The sequence below is a fragment of the Cucurbita moschata genome, unplaced genomic scaffold, assembly GCF_002738365.1.
Source record: "Cucurbita moschata cultivar Rifu unplaced genomic scaffold, Cmos_1.0 Cmo_Scf00009, whole genome shotgun sequence".
Classification (NCBI taxonomy): domain Eukaryota; kingdom Viridiplantae; phylum Streptophyta; class Magnoliopsida; order Cucurbitales; family Cucurbitaceae; genus Cucurbita; species Cucurbita moschata.
The window spans coordinates 3,525,486-3,547,017 of NW_019268525.1; the positions used below are offsets into that span (position 1 = coordinate 3,525,486).

General features: G+C 36.7%; 4 protein-coding genes and 1 long non-coding RNA gene across 7 annotated transcripts in view; 1 reads left to right on the forward strand and 4 right to left on the reverse strand.

Moving 5' to 3' along the window:
* The window catches only part of LOC111447801, a 19,932-nt gene extending 16,763 nt beyond the window's left edge, over positions 1 to 3,169 (reverse strand). Inside the window, exon 1 of the long non-coding RNA XR_002711323.1 lies at positions 3,028 to 3,169. This is a non-coding gene — a long non-coding RNA (uncharacterized LOC111447801). The remainder of the gene's footprint in view (positions 1 to 3,027) is intronic.
* LOC111447794 (probable LRR receptor-like serine/threonine-protein kinase At1g53430) overlaps positions 1 to 4,033 on the forward strand; it is a 10,019-nt gene extending 5,986 nt beyond the window's left edge. Inside the window, exons 12-24 of the mRNA XM_023087138.1 lie at positions 50 to 127; positions 222 to 287; positions 394 to 453; positions 567 to 605; positions 694 to 743; positions 931 to 1,298; positions 1,467 to 1,665; positions 1,758 to 1,898; positions 1,997 to 2,115; positions 2,226 to 2,436; positions 2,538 to 2,775; positions 3,068 to 3,218; positions 3,337 to 4,033. Coding sequence (XP_022942906.1) covers positions 50 to 127; positions 222 to 287; positions 394 to 453; positions 567 to 605; positions 694 to 743; positions 931 to 1,298; positions 1,467 to 1,665; positions 1,758 to 1,898; positions 1,997 to 2,115; positions 2,226 to 2,436; positions 2,538 to 2,775; positions 3,068 to 3,218; positions 3,337 to 3,789 — 2,173 coding nt within the window. The 3' untranslated portion in view covers positions 3,790 to 4,033. The remainder of the gene's footprint in view (positions 1 to 49; positions 128 to 221; positions 288 to 393; positions 454 to 566; positions 606 to 693; positions 744 to 930; positions 1,299 to 1,466; positions 1,666 to 1,757; positions 1,899 to 1,996; positions 2,116 to 2,225; positions 2,437 to 2,537; positions 2,776 to 3,067; positions 3,219 to 3,336) is intronic.
* Positions 4,034 to 5,097: 1,064 nt separating this feature from the next.
* LOC111447796 (BES1/BZR1 homolog protein 4-like) lies at positions 5,098 to 8,366 on the reverse strand. 2 transcript variants are annotated; one of them, XR_002711321.1, is made up of 4 exons: positions 7,587 to 8,366; positions 5,707 to 6,467; positions 5,535 to 5,620; positions 5,098 to 5,297 (listed from the first exon to the last, which is right to left on the reverse strand). XR_002711321.1 is itself a non-coding variant. In XM_023087140.1 (3 exons), the coding sequence occupies exons 1-3, from the start codon at positions 7,800 to 7,802 to the stop codon at positions 5,617 to 5,619; spliced, it is 981 nt and encodes a 326-aa protein (XP_022942908.1). In that variant the 5' UTR covers positions 7,803 to 8,366; the 3' UTR covers positions 5,183 to 5,616. The 2 variants fall into 2 exon arrangements, 1 of the variants encoding a protein (XP_022942908.1); XM_023087140.1 differs by having other exon boundaries at positions 5,183 to 5,620.
* A 2,920-nt stretch (positions 8,367 to 11,286) lies between these two features.
* On the reverse strand, positions 11,287 to 15,556 carry LOC111447800 (ubiquitin domain-containing protein 1-like). Its single transcript, XM_023087148.1, has 5 exons — positions 15,332 to 15,556; positions 14,073 to 14,195; positions 11,850 to 11,969; positions 11,687 to 11,758; positions 11,287 to 11,409 (listed from the first exon to the last, which is right to left on the reverse strand). Exons 1-4 carry the CDS (start codon positions 15,366 to 15,368, stop codon positions 11,691 to 11,693), a joined length of 348 nt encoding a protein of 115 aa, XP_022942916.1. The 5' UTR covers positions 15,369 to 15,556; the 3' UTR covers positions 11,287 to 11,409; positions 11,687 to 11,690.
* A 913-nt stretch (positions 15,557 to 16,469) lies between these two features.
* Positions 16,470 to 21,343, reverse strand: LOC111447735. 2 transcript variants are annotated; one of them, XM_023087052.1, is made up of 7 exons: positions 20,782 to 21,343; positions 20,502 to 20,570; positions 20,239 to 20,406; positions 19,476 to 19,646; positions 18,562 to 18,771; positions 17,985 to 18,073; positions 16,470 to 17,313 (listed from the first exon to the last, which is right to left on the reverse strand). In XM_023087052.1, exons 1-7 carry the CDS (start codon positions 20,864 to 20,866, stop codon positions 16,657 to 16,659), a joined length of 1,449 nt encoding a protein of 482 aa, XP_022942820.1. In that variant the 5' UTR covers positions 20,867 to 21,343; the 3' UTR covers positions 16,470 to 16,656. The 2 variants fall into 2 exon arrangements, with proteins under 2 accessions (XP_022942820.1, XP_022942819.1); XM_023087051.1 differs by having other exon boundaries at positions 20,499 to 20,570.
* Positions 21,344 to 21,532: the final 189 nt, after the last annotated feature.

Consider the following 21,532-nt stretch of genomic DNA (forward strand, 5'->3'; position numbering starts at 1 on the left):
TTTTTTTTTTTTTTTTTTTTTTTTTTTTTTTTTTTTTGCTCTCTTATAGGGATCTAAGCTTCAACCATTTAACTGGTCCAATTCCAGCGACATTTCAGAATCTGATCAAGAGAAAGATAGACTTCATGTAAGTGGATAATTGGACACTTCCACTTTGGTTTCATGATATTATCTGTACACCACAATCAACAATGCATTGAATCAAAACCTAACTGATGCAGGTTTCTGACAAACAACTCACTGAGTGGTGAAGTGCCCGGTTGGATCTTGAGGAGCAAAAAGAACATGTCAGTATACCATAGACCCATATATTGACATTCTAGTGGGCAGTGAAGAACTTTGGATTACCGTAGCATGATTATTATTTATGATATATATGTTGGATTGTTGCAGAGATTTGTCTTACAACAAATTTTCAGGGTCTACTCTTGCTAGTTGCCAACAGTCACCTGTGTAAGCTTCTGTACTCCAATGAAAGCAAGGAAAAAAGTTATTAATATTTTCTACTCTGATGAGTATCTCCCCCCCTAAAATTACATGATGGCGTTACCTTTTATTTACTACAGGAACTTGGTAGCCAGTTACCCACCTACAGCGAATCATCAGTAAGAAATAAGATAGTTTTTTTTTCTCCCTTTCTTGATTGCATGTCAAACTTGAGTGAAATGACTGATCGGATTTCTGAACATGCAGAGTTCCTTGGTGCCTCAAGAAGGACCTTCCATGCTCCGGAAAAGCTGAATGTAAGCAGATCAAGATCTAGATAATGGACCATGGCCCCCTTATCTTCTCCAATCCAAACACTATTCATCATATCATATATATATATATACTTCAATTATTTGATCTAGATCAAGATCAGATCAAGTGTTCTGTCATGGATCGTAGTTTGAGTGTTTGATCATTTTATTGTTCTCATTGCAAATGCAGATCATTCCTTGTTTATTAATTGTGGAGGAACCAGATTGAGGGCTGATGGGCATGATTATGAAGAGGACTTAACTACAGAGGGCAAGTCAAATTTCTTTTCTGTTTCAGAAAAATGGGCTTATAGCAGTACAGGAGTTTTTCTAGGTGATGAAAATGCCGACTACTTGGCTACAAATAAATTCGGCCTGAATGTGAGTGGTCTTGGCTATAACCAAAATGCCCGTCTTTCCCCTCTCTCCCTCAAATATTATGGTCTCTGCCTGCGGAGCGGAAGCTACAATGTGAAGCTCCACTTTGCTGAAATTATGTACTCTAATGATCAAACTTTTAGCAGCCTGGGAAAGCGTATATTCGATATATCAATTCAAGTGAGTATTCAACCAGTTTACAGCACTGATAAAATATACAGTCTACTAGTGTGTGGATTTCATTTTTGCAGTGAACTTATTATTTTCAAAATTTCTCGATTTAGCTTAGATATGAACGAAGATAGATTAAGAATTTCAGTTGTTCATCAGCCATACTACATTCTACAGGGAAAACTAGTTAAAAAGAATTTCAATATTGTGGAGGCAGCTGGGGGTGTTGGTAAGAACTTCACAGTGGAAGATAAAAATGTTTCTGTCAATGGCAGTACCCTTGAGATTCATCTATATTGGGCTGGTAAAGGAACCACAGCAGTGCCAGACAGAGGAGTTTATGGACCCCTTATTTCTGCAATCACAGTTACACCAAGCAAGTTCTTTTTTGCACTTTTTCATGATCTTTCCCTTCTTTTAGATGTTCTATAAAATCACTTCTAATTGATATAATTATTTTTGTTATAGACTTTAAAATTGACGAGGGAGGACTATCAGCTGGAGCACTGGCCGGCATTATAATTTCTTCATGTGCAGTACTCATCATATTGGTCGTTGTATTTCTTTGGATGAAAGGTTACATCTGTAAGAAGGAAGTCCCAGCTAATGGTAAAGTTGTTTAGTGTTAACTATACTGAAATTTTGTGTTTCTTTCAGCTATAGGTACTAGAAAAATTGAAAATTTTCTTCTTTTTCCCTTGCTATAGAACTTTCTGGCGTAGATTTACAAACGGGTCATTTTACATTGAAACAAATTAAAGCTGCCACTAACAACTTTGATCCTAAAAGTAAAATAGGCGAAGGTGGATTTGGGCCTGTCTATAAGGTAACTGAAAGCATTTCAGTTCTTTTGTATGCGACAAGATAATATATGTTGCAAATTTTGTTACAACCCTAAACTCTTAACTTGAGATGTTCTTCTTTGGTCAAGGGTAGGGTGTATTGTCTGATGGCGTTTTGATTGCTGTAAAGCAACTCTCCTCGAAATCGAAGCAAGGTAGCCGTGAGTTTGTCACTGAGATTGGGATGATATCTGCATTGCAACACCCAAACCTAGTTAAGCTCTTTGGCTGCTGTGTTGAGGGAAATCAATTGTTGCTAGTATATGAATACATGGAAAATAATAGTCTTGCCCGTGCGCTTTTCGGTAATAGCATGAGTGGCATCTTTGGTTTTGTGAACTGACTCTTTGAGATTGGTATGACCAACTAAATCTTGTCTCGCTTGCTTCTTTTTGTTGTACTTAAGGTCGGGAGGAACAAAGGCTACATCTTGACTGGCGAACAAGGAAGAAGATATGCTTGGAGATAGCTAGGGGGTTAGCTTACCTTCATGAAGAATCAAGGTTGAAAATTGTTCATAGAGACATCAAGGCCACAAATGTGCTGCTCGACAAAGATCTCACTGCCAAGATTTCTGACTTTGGTTTGGCTAAGCTTGATGAAGAGGAGAACACCCACATCAGCACACGAATTGCTGGAACCATGTACTCTTTCTCTCTCTCTTTCTATATGCACATGTGCACGTCAAGAATAATAGATCTCCATAATGGTATTTGCTTTAGACTTTTCCAAAAGGCCACATACTGAAGATGTATTTCTTACTTATAAATTCATGATTATTCTCTAAATTAGCCAACGTGGAACTCCAAACTTTATAGATGTGTGTAACCGGTGAAGTTAACCTAGTTATCATTCTTAAACATTCAAGAACTGATGGTACTAGTTTCTCATATGACACCATTAATATTTGTGCTTTGGTTTTTTGTTTGTCTTCAGCGGTTATATGGCACCCGAGTATGCAATGAGAGGATACTTGACAGACAAGGCAGATGTTTACAGCTTTGGAGTCGTTGCTTTAGAGATAGTCAGTGGAAAAAGTAACACAAATTACAGACCGAAGGAAGAGTTCGTCTATCTTCTTGATTGGGTATTTGCCCACTCACTACTTAATCATATTTTCATTTCACATTCTCTGATTTTCTAGTCCTTGTTCGATAGAGGGCATGAGATAATGAATGATTTTGTTTTGTGTTTGGTACTTGAAGGCCTATGTACTGGAAGAACAGGGTAACCTTCTAGAACTGGTAGATCCAGACCTTGGTTCAAAGTACTCATCAGAGGAAGCAATGAGGATGCTGAACATAGCTCTGTTATGCACCAACCCATCTCCCACTCTGAGGCCAACCATGTCGTCTGTGGTGAGTATGCTTGAAGGCAACATTCCAGTCCAAGCACCCATCATCAAGCGCACTGCATCAGGCCAAGATCCAAGGTTTAAAGCGTTTGAGAAGCTCTCACACGATAGCAGATCGCAGATTTCAAGCTCAACATTTTCGGAAGAAGTTGCTGAGGCTCAGAAAAGCATGTTAATGGATGGGCCATGTACGGAATCCGCAGTATCCATTGACAGCAATGACAAGAATCTCTACCATTCTGCATCCAGTGATCCCATCCAAAATCATCGTCGTGTTGATGGTCTCAAACCGTCAGATAAGTAATTCATGGAACACCATATTTATATTTACTTCTTTCATTGCAGGCTCTGTGTTATTTAAGTCATTTGATTCTTTGTACAAATGAAAGGAAATGCTCTCTCAAATTGGTTATATTTTTTTGGCAACATACTTGTGTGTGCATACTGCATACCATGTTGGATCTCAGCTGTCTTTTGGCAGAACAAATGAGATGAAATGAACTGTAAACAAATTGAATTATATTGGAAAATCTGATCATTCTTACCCTTTTTATACTTTAAATTAATAAATATACTCCCAAACTTTCGAGTTTATCTAAAAAAAATAACCATGACCATAGATTTTCAAAATTCATAACTATACCTTCAAACTTTTTTTTTTTTTCCCTTTCTATAACTCATTAGAGGCCGAAGACTTATAAAAGTGATACTACTTAAATATAAAGTGAGATACCTTGTAAAGTCCAAGGAGCATGAAAGTATTGTGGGTCTAGTGGTTCTGTGTGTAAAAAAGGGTACATGGAACTATGTGCATGAAATTGATGCACATCTCGAGCATAAGAAATGAAGTGAAACGAAGTTCAAGGCCTTGATTTTAAGTCCCATTAAGAAAAGACATGTTTGTATGTGTTTGCATTTGTCTAATACTCAATCTCTTTCGAACTTTTTTTTTAAGGTAAGATCAAGAGTATTTTCTGCGACACCAGCGATTGCTATACAAGTCATAAAATAGTCACGATAGGGATTGGGTTTAGCTTAAGAATTTTTTTTATACATTTTTAATGCTTCAATTAAGAATCAAAAGATTCTTGCTATGTGTGTGTATATTTATAATGATTCAACCGTTTTTTCAATGATACAAAGCACTAAGAACAATGATGATGAACGAAGACATGGCTGTCAAAGAGCTGAAGTTTTGTATATCAAATAATTGAAGTGCATATGAATAGTGTTTGGATTGAAGAAGATAAGGAAGAGGCCATGGTCTATGGAGTGTGATCAACAAAAGCGTAACATTATAATTGAGATTGAGAGCGACTTCCCAATGCCCTTATTCCATTCTCTATGCCTACAGAAGCCCCAAATTCTGTCTCTCCAAGCCTACTTTTCTTTTATGTTTCAGCCCCTCAGCTATTAAATATTTTGATTTAGTCCCTAAATTTTTTTTGTATTGAAAGATAGTGCCATAAAATTTTTCAGATTTCGGACATAAAAGTTCATATGGTAGACACAAAAATAAAAGTTCAGAAATCTATATATTAAACATTTTTTAAAGTTCAGAAAGTTATATACAGCCGACTAAATTTATAACTTAAATCTGAACATTACAAAATTTAAGGTCTAAAAAATGCGTACAATTTGAACTTAAAAGGGTAAGCACAAGAGTTTCAAATTCAGAATGATGGAACAAACTAAAGGCTGAGAAATTGTTGAAGGTGTTTAAACTGGTGCAGGACAAAGAATGATAACAACAATGACATCATTGAAGAAACAAAAAGTTGCACTCTCTGGATATCCATAAAAGTTCAGCCACTGTTGCTTATGGATTATCACAGCTCATTCAGCATTTTATCTATGACTTATGAGCCAAAGATTGAAGACAAAGCAACTCATGCATATACGACACTAACAGTAGAATCTCAGTTTCGAAAAGTAAAGGGCTTTGAACCACTTGAACATCTGTATATATGACTTAACGAGGGAAAATTAAAATTTGAAAAAAGAATAATAATGGTGATGGTGGAAGGGAGCAGAGCCAGTCACGCTCACCTTGATCATGATCCCAATGTCACAGTTCTCTCACCCAGGATTTGCAGGTAACTATTTCGTAATATGTGCTATCCCCATCACGTTACCTTTAAAGAAATGGGTTGTGAAGTAAGCAAAGAGAAGCAGTTTCTAAAGTAAATGGAGTTTTGAAAGTTGATTGGTATGAACAAACCTGGTCCTTGAGTTCCCAAGAGTCAGCTCTAGGTCATCTGAACCACATTCTTCATGAATCCGTTCTCCTTCCCATGCCTTCACAATTCCTGCGGCATTGCTTCCAAATGCGAACTCATCAGAGATCACTTCTGACATTGGAATATCTGCGGTGTGATCGGAGCCTGCTGCAATGGCAGGGGAGCAGGTCCCACTTTGACCAGGGGTCCACATGCGAGATCCTCCTCCACCATTCATTGCTGCTTCCTTGAAACCAAATGGGTTAGTAGAAACAAGACTAAATGTTGGAGAATTGGGCCCACCCTGAGGAATCCTAAGGCCAGCAAACCATTCTGGATTGGGAACAATCTGACGTCCAGGACTTGGAGGAGTAGAAGATGGCAGGGAGGAATTATAGTGTGTACTCCATCCCGGAAGTACAGACTGGTCCTCCCAGTCGGCTCTCAGTCGGGGTGTTCGAGCAGTTGGGGAACTCAGAGGAGGAGTAACAGGTGCACTGATGGAACCTCCATGAATATAGTGATTGGGAAGTTTAGATGAGGATGCCGAAGATGATGAAGATGAAAGGTTTTTGAGCCATGGGATTAGTGAATTGCCATCAGCATTCATATTAGCGACATATGAGGATGATGCTGGGCTTGGAAAAGAAGATGAACCGGGGCTTGGATTGAATGAAGCACAAGGACTTGGTTGGTGAGATGCGTACAGACTTGCGGATGCCGATCCGCCAACCACATCCATACGTTCAATTGGTTTGCATCCCTGCAAATAGATGAGAGAACATTATAGAGTATGGACAAACTAAAACAGATGATACCATGATGATGGGATAGGATGATCTAGCATGTATAGCCGCTTGAGATCATCCTCAAGTTAAGTACAATTTAAAAGAAGAACAAACACTGAAAATCAAGCAACAATCAGCTAAGGGATTATTTCCATACTAGTTCACCCCAACATATATCAAGCTATAAACAATTCGTGTCGTGCCATAACATGTATGATTTCAATATTCCCCCAATTTCTCTAGTGCAGGTTAGATGCAAAAACGATTCAACAGGTTATAGGACGTCAGCGGGTACTTTACTTCCTGAACCTAAAATAATGAAAATGCAAAATTCAATAAAAGAAGGAATCCGTGACAAGACATAGGAGTAGAGCCAACTCCAAAAGGAAAGGAGAGAGACAGAGCTGATAAAGGCACTGTTTGTGTCGCCAACTTGCCATTGAAAAGAAAAGCAAAAAAGAGAAAGATCCCTCTGACTAAATCTGCCACCATAGAAAGGAAGAGCGGTTACCAGGCTAAATACCAGCCAAAAGTCCTGAAAATCACAAATCCATATGATGATGATTAAATGAAGAAGGGCACTTCCTCGAGATCTGCGTAGTCCAATGGCCTCAGATTATTAGGCATCGAGAGCCTAAAAAGAAGCATGAAGAATCTTGTGCTTCACGCGTATAAGGGATAAAAAGAAATCAAAACGTCTCCCTCACCGCAATTAGATAACCTGACGCCGACGAAGAAAAGGAACACAAAAGGGGCAATGGGTCAAAAAGGGATACCATACAACGCTCCTCTGGTTGTTCAAAATGATGATGACTGCCCTTTAGAACATGGAACTTATACTAGACTCAAACACCTTGATGCTCCATTTTCAATTTTCCCGATTGGAATTCTCAACCATGGCCATGGATTCTTGGAACAACTAAACAGGACCGTCCAATTGGCTCAACTAATTCGAAGTTAATAATGTATCTTTCAACTCAAAGCTAAAGAAAGTGGTATCACTATTTTCATCAATATTAAAGAGATGCAAACGAAATTGAATCGACTTCAAGTGAACAGAATGAATCCCAAACAATAAAAAGAAACATAGTTACCTTACGATAAGTGGTACCATCAGGTTCGACGGTCCATCCTGCCTCGTTGCAGAGAGCTTTAAGCACCTCATTGTTATCGCAATGCTTGGGAAGCTTGTAGTTGCCATACATCCTGAGTCCAGCAAAGATCTTAGCCGCTATAGCTCTTCTCCTTCTCTCCCTTCTCTTGTTGTTCTCCCGCTCCCTCCATGTTGGTAGCCTCGTCCCCGACGTCATTTCCACTCCACACACACAAACAAACTCAACCAACAACCTGAAGTTCCCACAGCTTCAACAGATAGATCAGAAAGCAATTCTTTCGAATTGCCTCCGTCTATCTCAAGATGAATATAATACAATTATAATCACAAACAAAACTTCACAGCAACACAGAGAAATCTTTCAACAGAAATCAGCTAGAGTCCAAGGATCGAAACACGAATAAATTGACAGGGTAAAAACGTCTCCCGCAACTTCGAAGTACTCAAATCGAACACGAAAGACAAAAGTTTAGGAAACGGAATTCCGTGAGGCTTTGAAACAACCAATGAATCGGGCTGAAAGAAAAGTACAAACCGCTGAATAATCAGACAAGAAACAACGAAGAAGTAGAAGAAGAGCTGAGAGATATCCGAATCCGATACCCGCCGGAGGCTCCGGATAGGCGACGGCGATGGGATCTTAGATCGGACCACCGTGGACGGCGGAAGAAAGTGAGGTTTTTTCTTTTTTGACAAAGCCCGGGAAATCAGAGGAGAAGCATTTCCATGAAAATGGAAGGGATCGAAGAACAGAACAGAACAGAACAGAAACTAAATGAGCTGAAGGGCATTTTATTAACCAATATTACCCTTTTATTTACCATTCTGCCACTCTTCCCTTTTTCAACAAATCACTCCGTCATTTTCCGTTCACTTTTTTTACTCTCCCTTTCTTTTTTCTTTTTTTTCTTTGCCTTTTAAAACTTTTTATTTCGGAAAGTAAATAAAATAAATTTTTATTGTAAAAATGTATCTTTATTTTATAGAATCTCATAAATGTTTTTTTTTCTCTCTTTTTTATTATTACACATTTATAAAGTTTAAATTTATATATAAAAAATTTATACGTACGATCGACTAGCTACTTCCACCCACTACTAGAAGGATCATTAGTGGTGATCACCGGTGGAGATCGTCAAAATGATCTTTGGAGGAGTTATCGAGTGTGGTCGGCAAAAATTGCTAGATGAAAAAATAAATATTTGGTGTAATTTTGATTTAATTTAAAAGTTTAATAACAAAAAAATTATAATTATAATAGAGTAGCATTTTATAAAAATGGGATTTTAGTAATAATGTTTAATAATGTAATTAGTGAAAATGGGAGTGGAAAATAGGTAAATAGAAAAGAAATATAAAAAAAATAATGGGAGGGGGTTGAATAACTGTCTATGACAGAAGAACCAAAGGGGAGTTTGACACGTGGCGGATGTAGGGAGCGGTGTTTCTCAACGGTCTCTGTCAATTGTGACACGTGTCGGAGTCCGGCCCACGTGAGAGAGAGACAATGGAAGTCGGGTCGGGTTGGATAATTATTGGGTGTATGAAGGAGCAGTACATACTGATGGGGACGCGGGTGGTGTTTGGCTCTGCTTTGTCTGCTTTTTTCACGTGACCCCCCCACCCCATACCACGCCAATTAGCACGACTTTTAATCTGTGGGCCCCACACCCACCCCCTACTCCTTTTATTTATTTATTTATTTATTTATATATTTCATTTTAAATTATATAACTTTTAGTAAAAAATGTAGTGAATGAGCTAAATTAATATCATTTAATATATTTACTTTCAATTTTGAAATAATTGAATCATTAATAAAACAAATGTTTTTTTCTTTTTAATTTTTATTGATAAAATTCAATTTTTTTTATTTGATGTAGGGGAAAATCTCCTAAATTTATGAATTTGTATAATTTTTTTTACAAATTATTTAAATGAGAATATTTTACATAAATTTATTAATTTTAATTTGTAATAAATTTGTTAGTCCGGGAAATTAAAATTTTATATTAAATAAAGCTATATCTAATAGTAATTACATAGACTTAAAGTTCAAAAATGAAAATGAAAATAAAAATGAAAAAAAAAAGGATAATTCTATCAAAGTATTAAAATGAAATTTAAACAAAATTAACAATATGGAGAAAGAAAAGTTTAAAGAAAAGGGAGTGCGTGAAGTCACACGCCAAGGGATAGCGAGTGAAGAGGATGGAGAACAAAAGCACGTGCAAAAGCTGAGGGAAGACTGGTCAACACTTTGACTCTCCCACATTTTCTATTCTTATCCTAACACTCCAAGTATATGCTTCACTTTTTAATACATAAATGTTTTTTTTCTCTAATAATTTTTTTTATATTTTAATTAATATCTATTTTATTAAATATTCACAACCAAATTAAGCCACCTCAGACAGATAATGTTAAAATGTGTTGAGATAAATTTACCTAATTTTAAAAAAAAATTATGCAAACTTACTGAATTTCAACACATTCACCAAACAAAAAATATGGCGGTAAAATTGGTTATTATTATTGTTTCCTTTTTACTCATTTCAATTCCTTTTAATGATAATAATAATAATTATTATTATTATTCCAAAACTATAAGCATTCAAAAAAAAAATTATGCTATCATTACAAAAATAATAAAAAAAATTCTCTTTGAGCCGAAAATCTATTATTTAGTAAAATTTTACTTGTATAAAATTGAAAAGAAAGTTGAGACTTTTAAAAGACGAGTGAAATTACTGAAAACGATATTAAAAGTTGCTGGTGAATGATTGACGGGTTGGATGACGATGAGATTGTATATTTTACGAATTTTGATTCTAAAAAAAAAAATAGTGAACTTTAGGGTCACATGGATTGTCTACTCTACTACCAACAATGATTAATTGTGAAAGTAACAAAATCCAAACTCAGCTCAATAACCAAGCAAGGCAATGAATTGTATCCATAGAGAGCAGCCTTTTCTTTGTACAAATGTCTGAGAAAAAGCATTTTTGCAAGCACTTTCTACACCATTTGGGTCCTCTTTCCCATCTCTTGGGGCTTTTTTTCTAATGCTTTTTCAAACAAAGCATACCAAAATTGTAGCTTTCTCTTCAGATGCTTCTTGATTCTCTCTCAATTAACTTAGTTTGGTTCATTGTTTTTGCTATTAATGGTTTGTTTTTAAGCTATTTTGAGATTGAATTTTAGATTCCAAGAGATCTTTCAGTAGTTCTCGACATCTCTTATGGGTCAATCAAATGTTATTGTTCATGGGGCTGTTAATCTTTAAAAAAAATAATAAAAAAATTAAAGTTTTGATGAAAATGATTGCAGATACTTATGACTATGAAAGCCATTCAATGTTGTTTTCAATGACATGCTTTAATCTACCCAATGGAGAGCATAAACAGGTATTTAAAAGCTAAATAAAACAATTGAAAATTAATGAACAAAACAGAGATTTAAACTAAAAATATAACAATGAACACATCATTAAAGAAAAACAAAACTTGGATAAGCTGAAAATCAAACTCATACCACATTTAAAATGAAAAAAGCAGTGCTTCACACTATTGTGCTCTTTTTTTGTGCTCTATACGACATTCAATCTCTGAGTCTTTCATTGAATCTTTATTTATACAAGTAATCAAGTAATTTAAGACACTGCTAAACTGGCAGAAGGGTTTTTTTTTTTTGTACAAGAAATGTGAAAAGGGATGTTGCACTTTGACCATTTTGAGAAAAGCATCTTACAGGAAGTTAATGGAACCCAAGAGATCGCAATGAATGCATTAAATCGATCAGCTCTGTAGAAGATGAAAGAAAATGAGGAAATTATTGCATTTATATTAACAAAAAGTTAATGTTCATGACAAATAATTAATTTCTGCCCAAGCCATTTGAGACCAAAATAAGACTTAAACCTTTGCAATTTATATACAATACATATTGCATTTCAACTTGAGGAAAAGTAGTCAATTTGAACATAATAGTTAAGGTATTATAACCTCAACCAATATGTGAGAGATTTGAATTTTCACCCTACATATAGTTGAACTAAAAAGAAAAGGAAACCATAGTTACCTCTTTATGAACTGTCACGAATCAAATTGGTTGGTTCACTCAAAACATATTTGGGCAGTTCATATTTGGCACCTGCAATAAGATTGGGCAATGATAAAAATGATATTGATGGTTAAACTAAAATAACATATCATAATTTCTTTAATGAAGCAATGGTATGGACCTCTCTCATCGTAACAAACTGTTAAATCTGCATTTTGAACGATGACCCCAGCACTGTCTATGATTGCTTGCGCTAGAGATAGCTCTGCTTCAGCAGCTGCTCGTAGTGCATCCCAAATCTCTGATATCAACGAAAATTGTTAGTAAATTTTAGTAAGCAGGCCGTGAAGGACAAAGTAATGTATAAGAAAGGTGAGGTCAATGTTGAAGACTTGAAGGGCGTGTAGTAGCCCAAGGATGGAAATAAAATAAAAGAAGATAGAGACTGGAGAGGCTTGATCTTCCTTTCTTCTGAGAGACATTGAAATACTTTTAGATGAATTGGAAGTTCTAGAATGCTATTTTAGAAATTGTGCTCACTTCTAACTCATCTTAGAAGTCCAAACCTTTCAATGTCTTTGAACACAATTTTCAAATCACGGTTGTTTGGGTAAGTCTTTTTCTAGAGAAGAGACAAATTTAATTGATGAATGAAATAACGGAGTAAAAAATTCAAACACCAATAGGTGAGTTACATATAGACGCCAATTTAAAATCAAAGAAGAAACACTTGGCTGTCTTTATTATTCATGTTTCTCATGATTTGTCTTTGATCCTCCCTAATTTTCTCGATTAGAAGCCTGCCTTCTGATCCTTTTCATACATTGACTTTCAGAAAACTAAATAATGGTGCCCTCTCATTATATTAGTGTTCTCTTTATTGCAGGGCCTGTGAATTAGTCAATCATCTTTTTCTCTTGTGAATTGTGATTTTGGTACAAAATCCTACATCATTTCCATATTTGTTCGGGATTCCAAAGAGATACCCTCACTCTATATCTTGGGGAGATACGTTGGAGGATTGACCAGTAGAAGATTGTAGGATCTTTGGAACTGACACTTTATTTGGCTATTTCCAACAACCATATACCTGGGGATCTAACGTTTCAATTGGCAACTAAGATCAAGTTGTTTTCTCTTGGAAAAAGGCATTTAATAAGATAGTGAAAATTAACAGAAAATATTGATGTGTATCAGAAACCTTCATAAAGGTTAAAGTTTGCATCAAACAGCAAGAATGTAGTCCAGGACAAAGTTCGGGCCAAAAGAGTTTGACCTTGAGCTACAAATAGCATTGCTTTCAATCTAGTATGCAATGGGGAAAAATCAGTCGGGGGAAGTGAAAGGTGAAGGTTGGAGAGAAATAATATCTAATGCCTCTTAGCTCAAATCAATAACGGATTGCAAGATACATTATGAGCGAAGAGAAATTCGAATGAGGCAGGCCATTTCAAAATTTTGTGGCGATTATCAATGGGCTTTCAGGAAGCTTTTTTACGAAAATACTAAAGGCCACTAAAAGGCACAAGAAAAGGGAAAAGAAACACGAAGAAAGAAAACAAAATAACAAGAAGCCGGCCCAAAACATAAACCAACAAAAGATCAAGTCCAGACACAAGTTTCTATAGTTAATCAAGTTCCATAATCCTAGGTAAAATCACATAATGAGTACTCTAAGCATAAGAAAAAAGAAAATCATTTTGGTGTAACCTAAGCTCTCACAGAGAGTCCTCAAAAGAAATCTTGGCTTACAATTGAAACTGATTCTAAAGATGTATCCATTCAAGAACTAAAAGCCAATATTCATAAAATACTTTGGTTAACTAAGTAATAAAACAAAAAACTAAATCAATTGGACCAAAAACTTTAACGAACTCTCTGAAGCACATTTCTTCCCAGAAGCATCCCCCTTCGAAATGGGCACAAACCGAAATGAAATAATTGGAAAAGCCTACATGTGAAATGAAATTCTTGGATGTTGGTAACGGCAATCTGTAATCGGCACAAAAATAGGAAACCTTATCTCCCAAACCGAGAACTTAGTTTATTAGGAAACAGGGAAGACAAATGGTAGGATCCTAGAAATTGGAAAAAGGTCCAATAATTGTGCATACAGCTGTGAATGACATCATTGTCATATCCAAGAGATAATTCGTCCCAACCTTCATTGGATCCCCTGCAACTACAGTATTCACCCTTTTCCATGAATGTGATGGTCATCTATCCGTAGTTTTACATTTTTATCGAGAAAGAAAGTAGATTCTGAAATCAGAAATCATGAATGATATGATCTGTAAGGCTTATTCCTAATTAGCTAAACTCTCAGTAATTCTTTTGATCAGCTAACCTCTAAAAAACCATGAAGACTTTAACACTGTCACAAATATGTTAGAGACAGGACTACCATTTCGGCCGCCATAGTGAGGTGCAGTGTCCCAAAACTCATCCCGTAGCTGCGTGAGCTGAGACCTTGTAATTGGCTGAGGATGCTTCCAAGGTTTTGGCTTGCGTATCTTCTTTGTGGATCCTACACAAAGAAGCAGTTTCAGTCATATGTCAAATGGTTTGAATAAAGTACAAACCAACTAAACCATGTTCAAGTGTAGCAGCACTGATAACAAAGGGAAGCCTTGAAAAGTTCAAATAAAATTCCTAAACCTTCAGTACTTCAACAACACAAGGAGAATTAGGAAGCTTCGTCCTAAAATTTTCCTATTTTTTCTTTCATTTTCTCTACTTTCTTTAAGTGCTTTCTTTCCGTTTCAGTATCCTCAGAAGTGTTTTCTTCCTATTATACAAGAATTCAGCAATTCCTGTTATTTTTCAGAATTTGTTATGAGAATAGAGATCGGGGAAGGGAGGAATTCATGTACAGCGATACCTTAGCCATTTTGCAGATTAGAAAAGAGTCAAAAGACAATTGTCATCCCGCAAACTAGCATGTTGTAACAGAGCTTCTACAAATTTTTCGTTTTGATTGCAGTATAAAGTAGAAATATTAGATACCGTCCATTCATATGTTAGTTGCTGAAATTTTAGTCGTAATGTTCTAATACCACAACTCCACTTTTAATCTAAACAAATTCTTTGAATGCGAAACTATTCTTTAGACACAAATATGCCAAGATTTTGAATGCAATTCATGATGACTTCATTGATCCGAAACTGAAAGAATCACTAGTAGAATCACTAGTTGAATCACCAGCAGCAAATGTCAATAAATACGCCAGCAGTAATTCTAATCAACCTTTTAAAAAAAAATCCATCATTCTCAAAATAAATGAAGGATGAAATTATTTCCACAATTTAACTCAATTATCTAAATTGAAAATTCATTATCCTAATTAATGCAAGTAAAGTTAAAGAATCTCGAGGCTTCGAACCACTGTCATAGTCTCAAAACAAACAAACGCACACAATCGAGCAACGCGATAACCACAGAATGAAAATCAAGAAAACAGACGCAACAAACAAAGAAAATCAAGACCAATCCAATCCATTCCGAACAAATTCAATACCAGAAGACCAACACTCCCGCTCTCCCAACAAATCAACTTGCATTGATTATCATCTATATTCCTCATAGCCAACACAGCAGGCAAACATAGAACAAAAAATCTCCAATAATCAAAGAAAGAATCACAGAAGCGAAGTGAACCTCACCATCTCCGTTGGTCTGCGACGATCCAACACAGCCCATTGCCGTTTGCTTGAACGCAAGCCTCAATTCACAAGTAGACAGATACAAAAATGAAGCCAGAGAAAAGCAGAAACTCGGTGGAGAGTTGGAATGGAAGAATTTTGCAGAACCGAAGAATAAGCTTTTTGTAGAGGAGGAAGAAGAAGAAGAAGAAGAAGAAGAAGAAGAAGAAGAAGAAGCTCTGACGAATATTGAATTTATGCAAATAAGAAATTAGTTGATTTAATTTAATTATTATAATTAAAATTAGTGTGGGATTAAGACAAGGGCGAGGGGGTTGGGGCTGTGAATGCGGTAGTTAGCTGTCACGTTTCTTAAAGGCGAGTCCGAGCTTTTTATTTATACTTTTTTTCTTTAGTACTTCCCTTTTTTATCCATTTAAACGTGATGTTATTTATTATTTTCTTCCTCTTCTTGCCCCTTACGCATATTTATGTCTAATTTAATTATTCTTTTTATTTTCAATAATATATTAATGTAATATGTCACTAAATAAATAAGAAATTTAAATAATTAAAAAAAAGAAAGAATAATCTGACAACTCAAACCCAACTTTGGAGTGAGTTGTGGACTTTATTTGAGTTGTTCGAGTCTGTAACAACTCAAGCTCACCACTAACAAATATTGTTCGTTTTAACCCGTTACGTATCACCATCAACCTCACGTTTTTAAAAAGCATTAGTAGGGAGAGGTTTCATTGTGAGATCCCACATTAGTTGGAGAGTGGAACAAAACATTCCTCGTAAGTGTGTGGAAATCTGTCCTTAGAATATGCGTTTTAAAATCGTGAGGCTGACGGCGATATGTAACGGGCTAAAGCGGACAATATATGCTAACGGTGGGCTTGGATGGACAATATTTTTTAGCGGTGGGCTTGGGCGAACAATATCTATTAACAATGGGCTTGGATTGTTATAAATGGTATTAGAGCCATACAGCAAGCGTTGTGCCAACGAGGAGAACGAAACATTTCTTATAAGGGTGTGGAAAGGTAAACATTTTTTTATTTTTTTTTTGTGGGAATTTAACATAGAGTAACGTTAGGTCTTTGAATACCTCATATCTTCTAACAAAATGATAATCTATAACATGTGAAGCTAAGTTGAACTCAGATGAACTTACAAATACTTTGATAGTCGAATGAACTTAATTTTAAGTTCCGAAATTTTACAAATACAGAAGCATCCAAATATAGAATATTACATCAATCTCGAGCTCATTTTCAGTTGCTCGCAACAACGAATCCCTATATAAGTCGGGGTCAAAATCGTACCCGATGGGAAGCTAATTAGAATCCATAGGAAGTATTTGGCTCATACTTATTCCTGATGTTGTAATGTTCTAAGTTTGAATTGTCGTAATTGACTGGCTTCATCTCCATGGGCTTTGGCTCAGGTCCTGCAGCTCCGTGATGGATCTCTGCACTTTTCTCGCGCTGGCGGTGTCGTGGTCTTTCTTTTTGGCTCTTGGACCTGCTATAAGGTGGAGGTATCTCACCAGATTCGTAAAAATCAGCACGGTCGTGACGTTTCGATCGGTGCTTACTTTGCAGTGAGGGATCTTTGAAACTACTTGATTTGAGCTTTGGAGGCTTCATCATCACCTCAGGAAATTGATCACTTGCATTGCCTATATGAGCTTGTCTTGTTTCAGTCAGAGGAACAGGAGCTCTCTGCATTTGAGCTGGTGGTCGATCGGGTTCATCTTCAGGCATCCAGAGAGAATCTTTCAACGGGGTCAGGCCTTTCGGGGTGCTACGAGCTCTGAAACGGGCAGGAACAAAAGAAAGGAAAATGCTAGCCACAGCTTCAAGAGCCAGTTTGGAGAGATCAATGATGAGTCGTCCAAATGATGGCCATCCTGGTGTCTCCCTTACACTATCCACAGGCGAGGTCGATTCTTCCTTGTTTGGTTTTTCTCTATACTCAGTCTCTAATGGAGAATACTGCAACAATATGGCATTTCATAACGCAAGGAAAATGTTACAAATACAAAGGTGTAATCAAGGTAATTTTGGTTAGTGTAACAGCTCAAGCCCACCGCTAGCAGATATCGTCCTCTCTTTGAGCTTTCTCTTTTGGACTTCGCCTCAAGGTTTTAAAACGCGTCTACTAGGGAGAGGTTTCCACATCCTTATAAGGAATGTTTCGTTCCCCTCTCCAACTAATGTGAGATCTCACAATCCACCCCCTTTAGAGGCCGAGCGTCCTTGCTGGCACACTACTCGATGCCTGACTCGAATACCATTTGTAACAGCTCAAACCCACTGCTAGCAGATATTGTCCTCTTTGGGCTTTCCATCAAGGTTTTAAAACGTGTCTACTAGGAAGAGGTTTTCACACCATTATAAGGAATGTTTCGTTCCCCTCTCTAACCGATGTGGGATCTCACAATCTGTTGGAGAAGGAAACGAAGCATGCCTAATAAGGGTGTGGAAACCACTCCCTAGTATACACATTTTAAAACTGTGAGGCTGACGACGAAATGTAATGAGCCAAAGCGGACAATATCTACTAGCGGTGGGCTTGAGCTGTTACAGTTGTACTGTAGCTGTTGTGGTATTCTAAAATATATAGAGAACCAGTGCATCAGAAAATCGATTAAATGAAAACTTACCGTCTGAGACATGCTCGAGGCTCCAAAACCCTGTTGAAGCATATACGTCGCGTATCCCGCCAAAACAGCACCAATGATCATGAGAACATCTAGGGACAAAAGTTTAGGACATTAAGGAACTGAAGACCCTTAAAGCTGGTAATGCACAAAAGATGATACAAACCATGAATGCTTAAACATTGTTTATTTATCACAGATCAACAACAAGGAGGCCAAACATTAGCAACGATACGACGTTCATTACGGTGATCAACTGTTCATGAAATTCTAGATAATTGCAAAACAGAAATCCAAGCAAAGTGCTAAACATTCAAATGATGCAAGCTAGGAGGCTTTGTTTTTCTTTTTCTAGACCAATCAAGGAGTTCGGAGTTGAGCTGCAATCTTTCTACCATATGCAATATCGATATCATATTTGTATAACAGTCTGAGCATCGGGGCAGTCGCAAAAGCAAATCAACGGACTACTTTCACCAGAGCAATGTGAAATATATACAGATTCATCTTCATCTCCCAAAAGCACAAAAAATGATCCTTCAGAAATAAATGAAACACAACACAAGGAGATGTTCCATACCACTGTTGGAAATTGAACTATCTTGATATTCACAATCCTCCGGATTTAGAAATATTTGCCGAATCGCAGCATTTCCACGGTCAATAACTAACAAGGAACAAGTAGATCGGATGTACATTACATCAAAATCGTTTGAGAACTTCGCATCTTCACCTGGTCCATCTCTGTAGCCTGCGACATTTGACTTGCCCCCTGCAATGGTTGTCACACCTGCAAAAGAATTTTAACTATCATATGCTTCTTTATACATAAAGATGAATGGTCACATATGCTTCTCTCTTAGATTTTTCAGAACAAGGATCTCAAGTCATAAAAACGTTCAGCCTTGATTGCAAATGTTTTGGTCTAAACAAGTAATGTATGTTTTGTTATTACCGTGTAAAACTACCCTTATACTAGAAAACTTGGACAATATGTTATATACTGTGAGATCCCAAGTCGGTTGGAGAGGAGAACAAAGCATTTCTTATAAGGGTGTGGAAGCCTCTACCTAGGAGACACATCTTAAAAAAATCGTGAGGCTGATGGCGATACATAACAGGCCAAAGCGGATAATATCTGTTAGTGGTGGGCTTGGGCTGTTACAAATGGTATTAGAGCCAGACACTAGGTGGTGTGCCAACGAGGACACTAGGCCCCCAAGAGGGTGGTTTGTGAGATCCCACATCGATTGGAGAGGAGAATAAAACATTCCTTATAAGGGTGTGGAAACCTCTCCCAAGCAGACGCGTTTTAAAACCGTGAAGCTGACGGCGATACATAACAGGACAAAGCAGTTAATATCTGTTAACGGTGAGTTACATATATAATTAATCTTTTATATGCAGTCTTAACACGCTCTTGTCTTGGTTATAACTATTAGGTCTCATAGAAATAAGTGTTACTTGTTAATCCAATAGGAATGCATCAATTACCAGCATCTCCAATCTTTCTGATGGCCAAATTCAAGGTATCAGCAACATACACATTCCCTCTATCGTCCACGGTTACACCCTTTGGATGATTAAAACGGGCGTCGTTTGGCTTTCCATCAACATGCCCCGTGTGGCTTTGAAACGACCCAGCAACCAATCTTGCTCTAGTATCTGAGAAGACAATCAGAATAACAGAAGTGAAAAGTGGAATAAAGTTAGTAATTCATAAATGAAAAGATTTCAAAGGTTTAACAACAAATATGAATAATCACCACGTGCATAAGCTTTCACTTTCTATTTTTTTCAGATAAAAGCACTAAAAGGCATAGGAAGGAATAATGTGTTCTTTCGGCATCAGATCAGAGACAAAACTCATGTAACTGAAACCGAAACCGGACCATGATGACTCGATGGATTCCAATGAACGACGCTTTGTATCAGACATGAGAATAAAGTATAACATCTTGTACTTGAATCAAAATCACCATTTCTAAAATATCAAGTAGCAAATTCAGAGGCTCAGCATTTGCTTTCAATACTAAATACGAAACGCTGCAAGTTTAAATCTAGACTACCATTTTCAATAAAAAGGACTGCATATGAACAAAAAACATGGAAACGTCGAGATGAACTGCATTATACATTGGGATAACGGGGTAATCTGCATAATATTGCTACGAACCAAATCGACAGTGAAAAAAATGAACGGGGGTTAATCTAGATTATCATTGCCAATAGAAACTACAGGGGAAAGGCATCATACATTTGGATAATGGAGGGGTGATCTTCACAATATTGCTATTAACCGAATCAACGACGAAAAGCTCGCCCTCCTTCGAGACATGGATCTTATGTGGAAGAACTCCAATTTCATTTCCCTCCACTACAGTTTCAACCAAGTACCCATTCTCAAATTGTAGGACATTACCATCTGCCAAACAGAAGCTTAATGACATTAAAATTCGACAGCCGAACAAAGGTAACCAGTAAGTACCAAAAACACTGAAATAGTTTTTTCACAACCACCTGATGGGGGGGCTTTATATGAAGACCTAGTCCATTTGACAATAGAAGACAAGTGTTTAATCAATGGTCCTGAGAAGAACAACAAAATATCCTCAAAAAACATCAACAAAAGAGCCAAATCACTCTCAAAAGATACAAATCATTCCAAGAATCAGAGCAGAAAACTCCATAAGTAGCCATGCCAACACACTTCGGGTAAGATAAATGAAGAATTTAAGCTAATTAGAACAGACCCATCAAACCAAATAGAGCGAAAATAACGATGAAAGAAGACACTCGCCTGCAGGAGTAGCATGAACTTGGATTTGAAAAGGGAAAACGAGTAAAACTAGTATGAAAATGACAAATGTAAACGAGTTCTTCATAGCACAGCCGACAAATTGAGCCAATTGAGAGAGGGAGATCGGGAGCTTGGGCTCAGCGATTCAAGTAGAAACCGATTTCTGCCATTTTCTGCAGATGGGTAGTGAGAGAATCAGTAGCTATGGAGTTTTGATTGGCAGAATACCGAGATGGGGTTAGCTCTATTCGGCTCTTCGGCTGCAGAAACGAACAAAGCATCACAAACGACAGCTCCAGAAGAAGTGGTAACAATCTGGATTTGAGTTAAAAAAAAGTTTCCCCTCTTAATCCTTTCTTTATTTTGATTTTGTTCTTCCTTTCCGATTTCTACTCTGCCCCCTCCTTAGCCTCACTTTGTGAGAAGAAAGCTAAGCCACGGCTGTTCGAAAATGTAAACATAATCGCTTTTTTTCTTCCCTTTTAGATAATTGCACGAAATGCTTTTCTTTCCCTCAAAGATCCTTTTTAGTATTCGCCCCTTCAATTGTCATCCAATGCCTATCTTTCTACAAGCCATTTTAAAGTATGAACAATTTCAAAAAAAAAAAAAAAAAGGGAACATTTTCTTATAATTGTCAATGTTTTAATAGTCTAATTGCCATATTAATATAGTTTAATTATAGTTTTAAAATATTTATTTTATTCATTAAATTTATGAATATTCCTTCCCCATTTTTAAAATTTTTAAA

What these genes read in the sequence shown, in the direction of transcription:
- LOC111447735 (XM_023087051.1), bottom strand. Translation starts at nt 20,866, where the DNA reads ATGAAGAACTCGTTTACATTTGTCATTTTCATACTAGTTTTACTCGTT. An exon ending in CACCCCTCCATTATCCAAAT is followed by an intron (nt 19,647 to 20,238) that starts GTATGATGCCTT and finishes TTGTCTTCTCAG; the next exon opens with ATACTAGAGCAAGATTGGTT. An exon ending in CCTCGAGCATGTCTCAGACG is followed by an intron (nt 17,314 to 17,984) that starts GTAAGTTTTCAT and finishes ATATTGTTGCAG; the next exon opens with TATTCTCCATTAGAGACTGA.
- LOC111447796 (XM_023087140.1), bottom strand. Translation starts at nt 7,802, where the DNA reads ATGACGTCGGGGACGAGGCTACCAACATGGAGGGAGCGGGAGAACAAC. An exon ending in ATGGTACCACTTATCGTAAG is followed by an intron (nt 6,468 to 7,586) that starts GTAACTATGTTT and finishes ATCTATTTGCAG; the next exon opens with GGATGCAAACCAATTGAACG.
- LOC111447800 (XM_023087148.1), bottom strand. Translation starts at nt 15,368, where the DNA reads ATGGGCTGTGTTGGATCGTCGCAGACCAACGGAGATG. An exon ending in GTCGCAGACCAACGGAGATG is followed by an intron (nt 14,196 to 15,331) that starts GTGAGGTTCACT and finishes TTCTTTGTGTAG; the next exon opens with GATCCACAAAGAAGATACGC. An exon ending in TCACTATGGCGGCCGAAATG is followed by an intron (nt 11,970 to 14,072) that starts GTAGTCCTGTCT and finishes CGTTGATATCAG; the next exon opens with AGATTTGGGATGCACTACGA.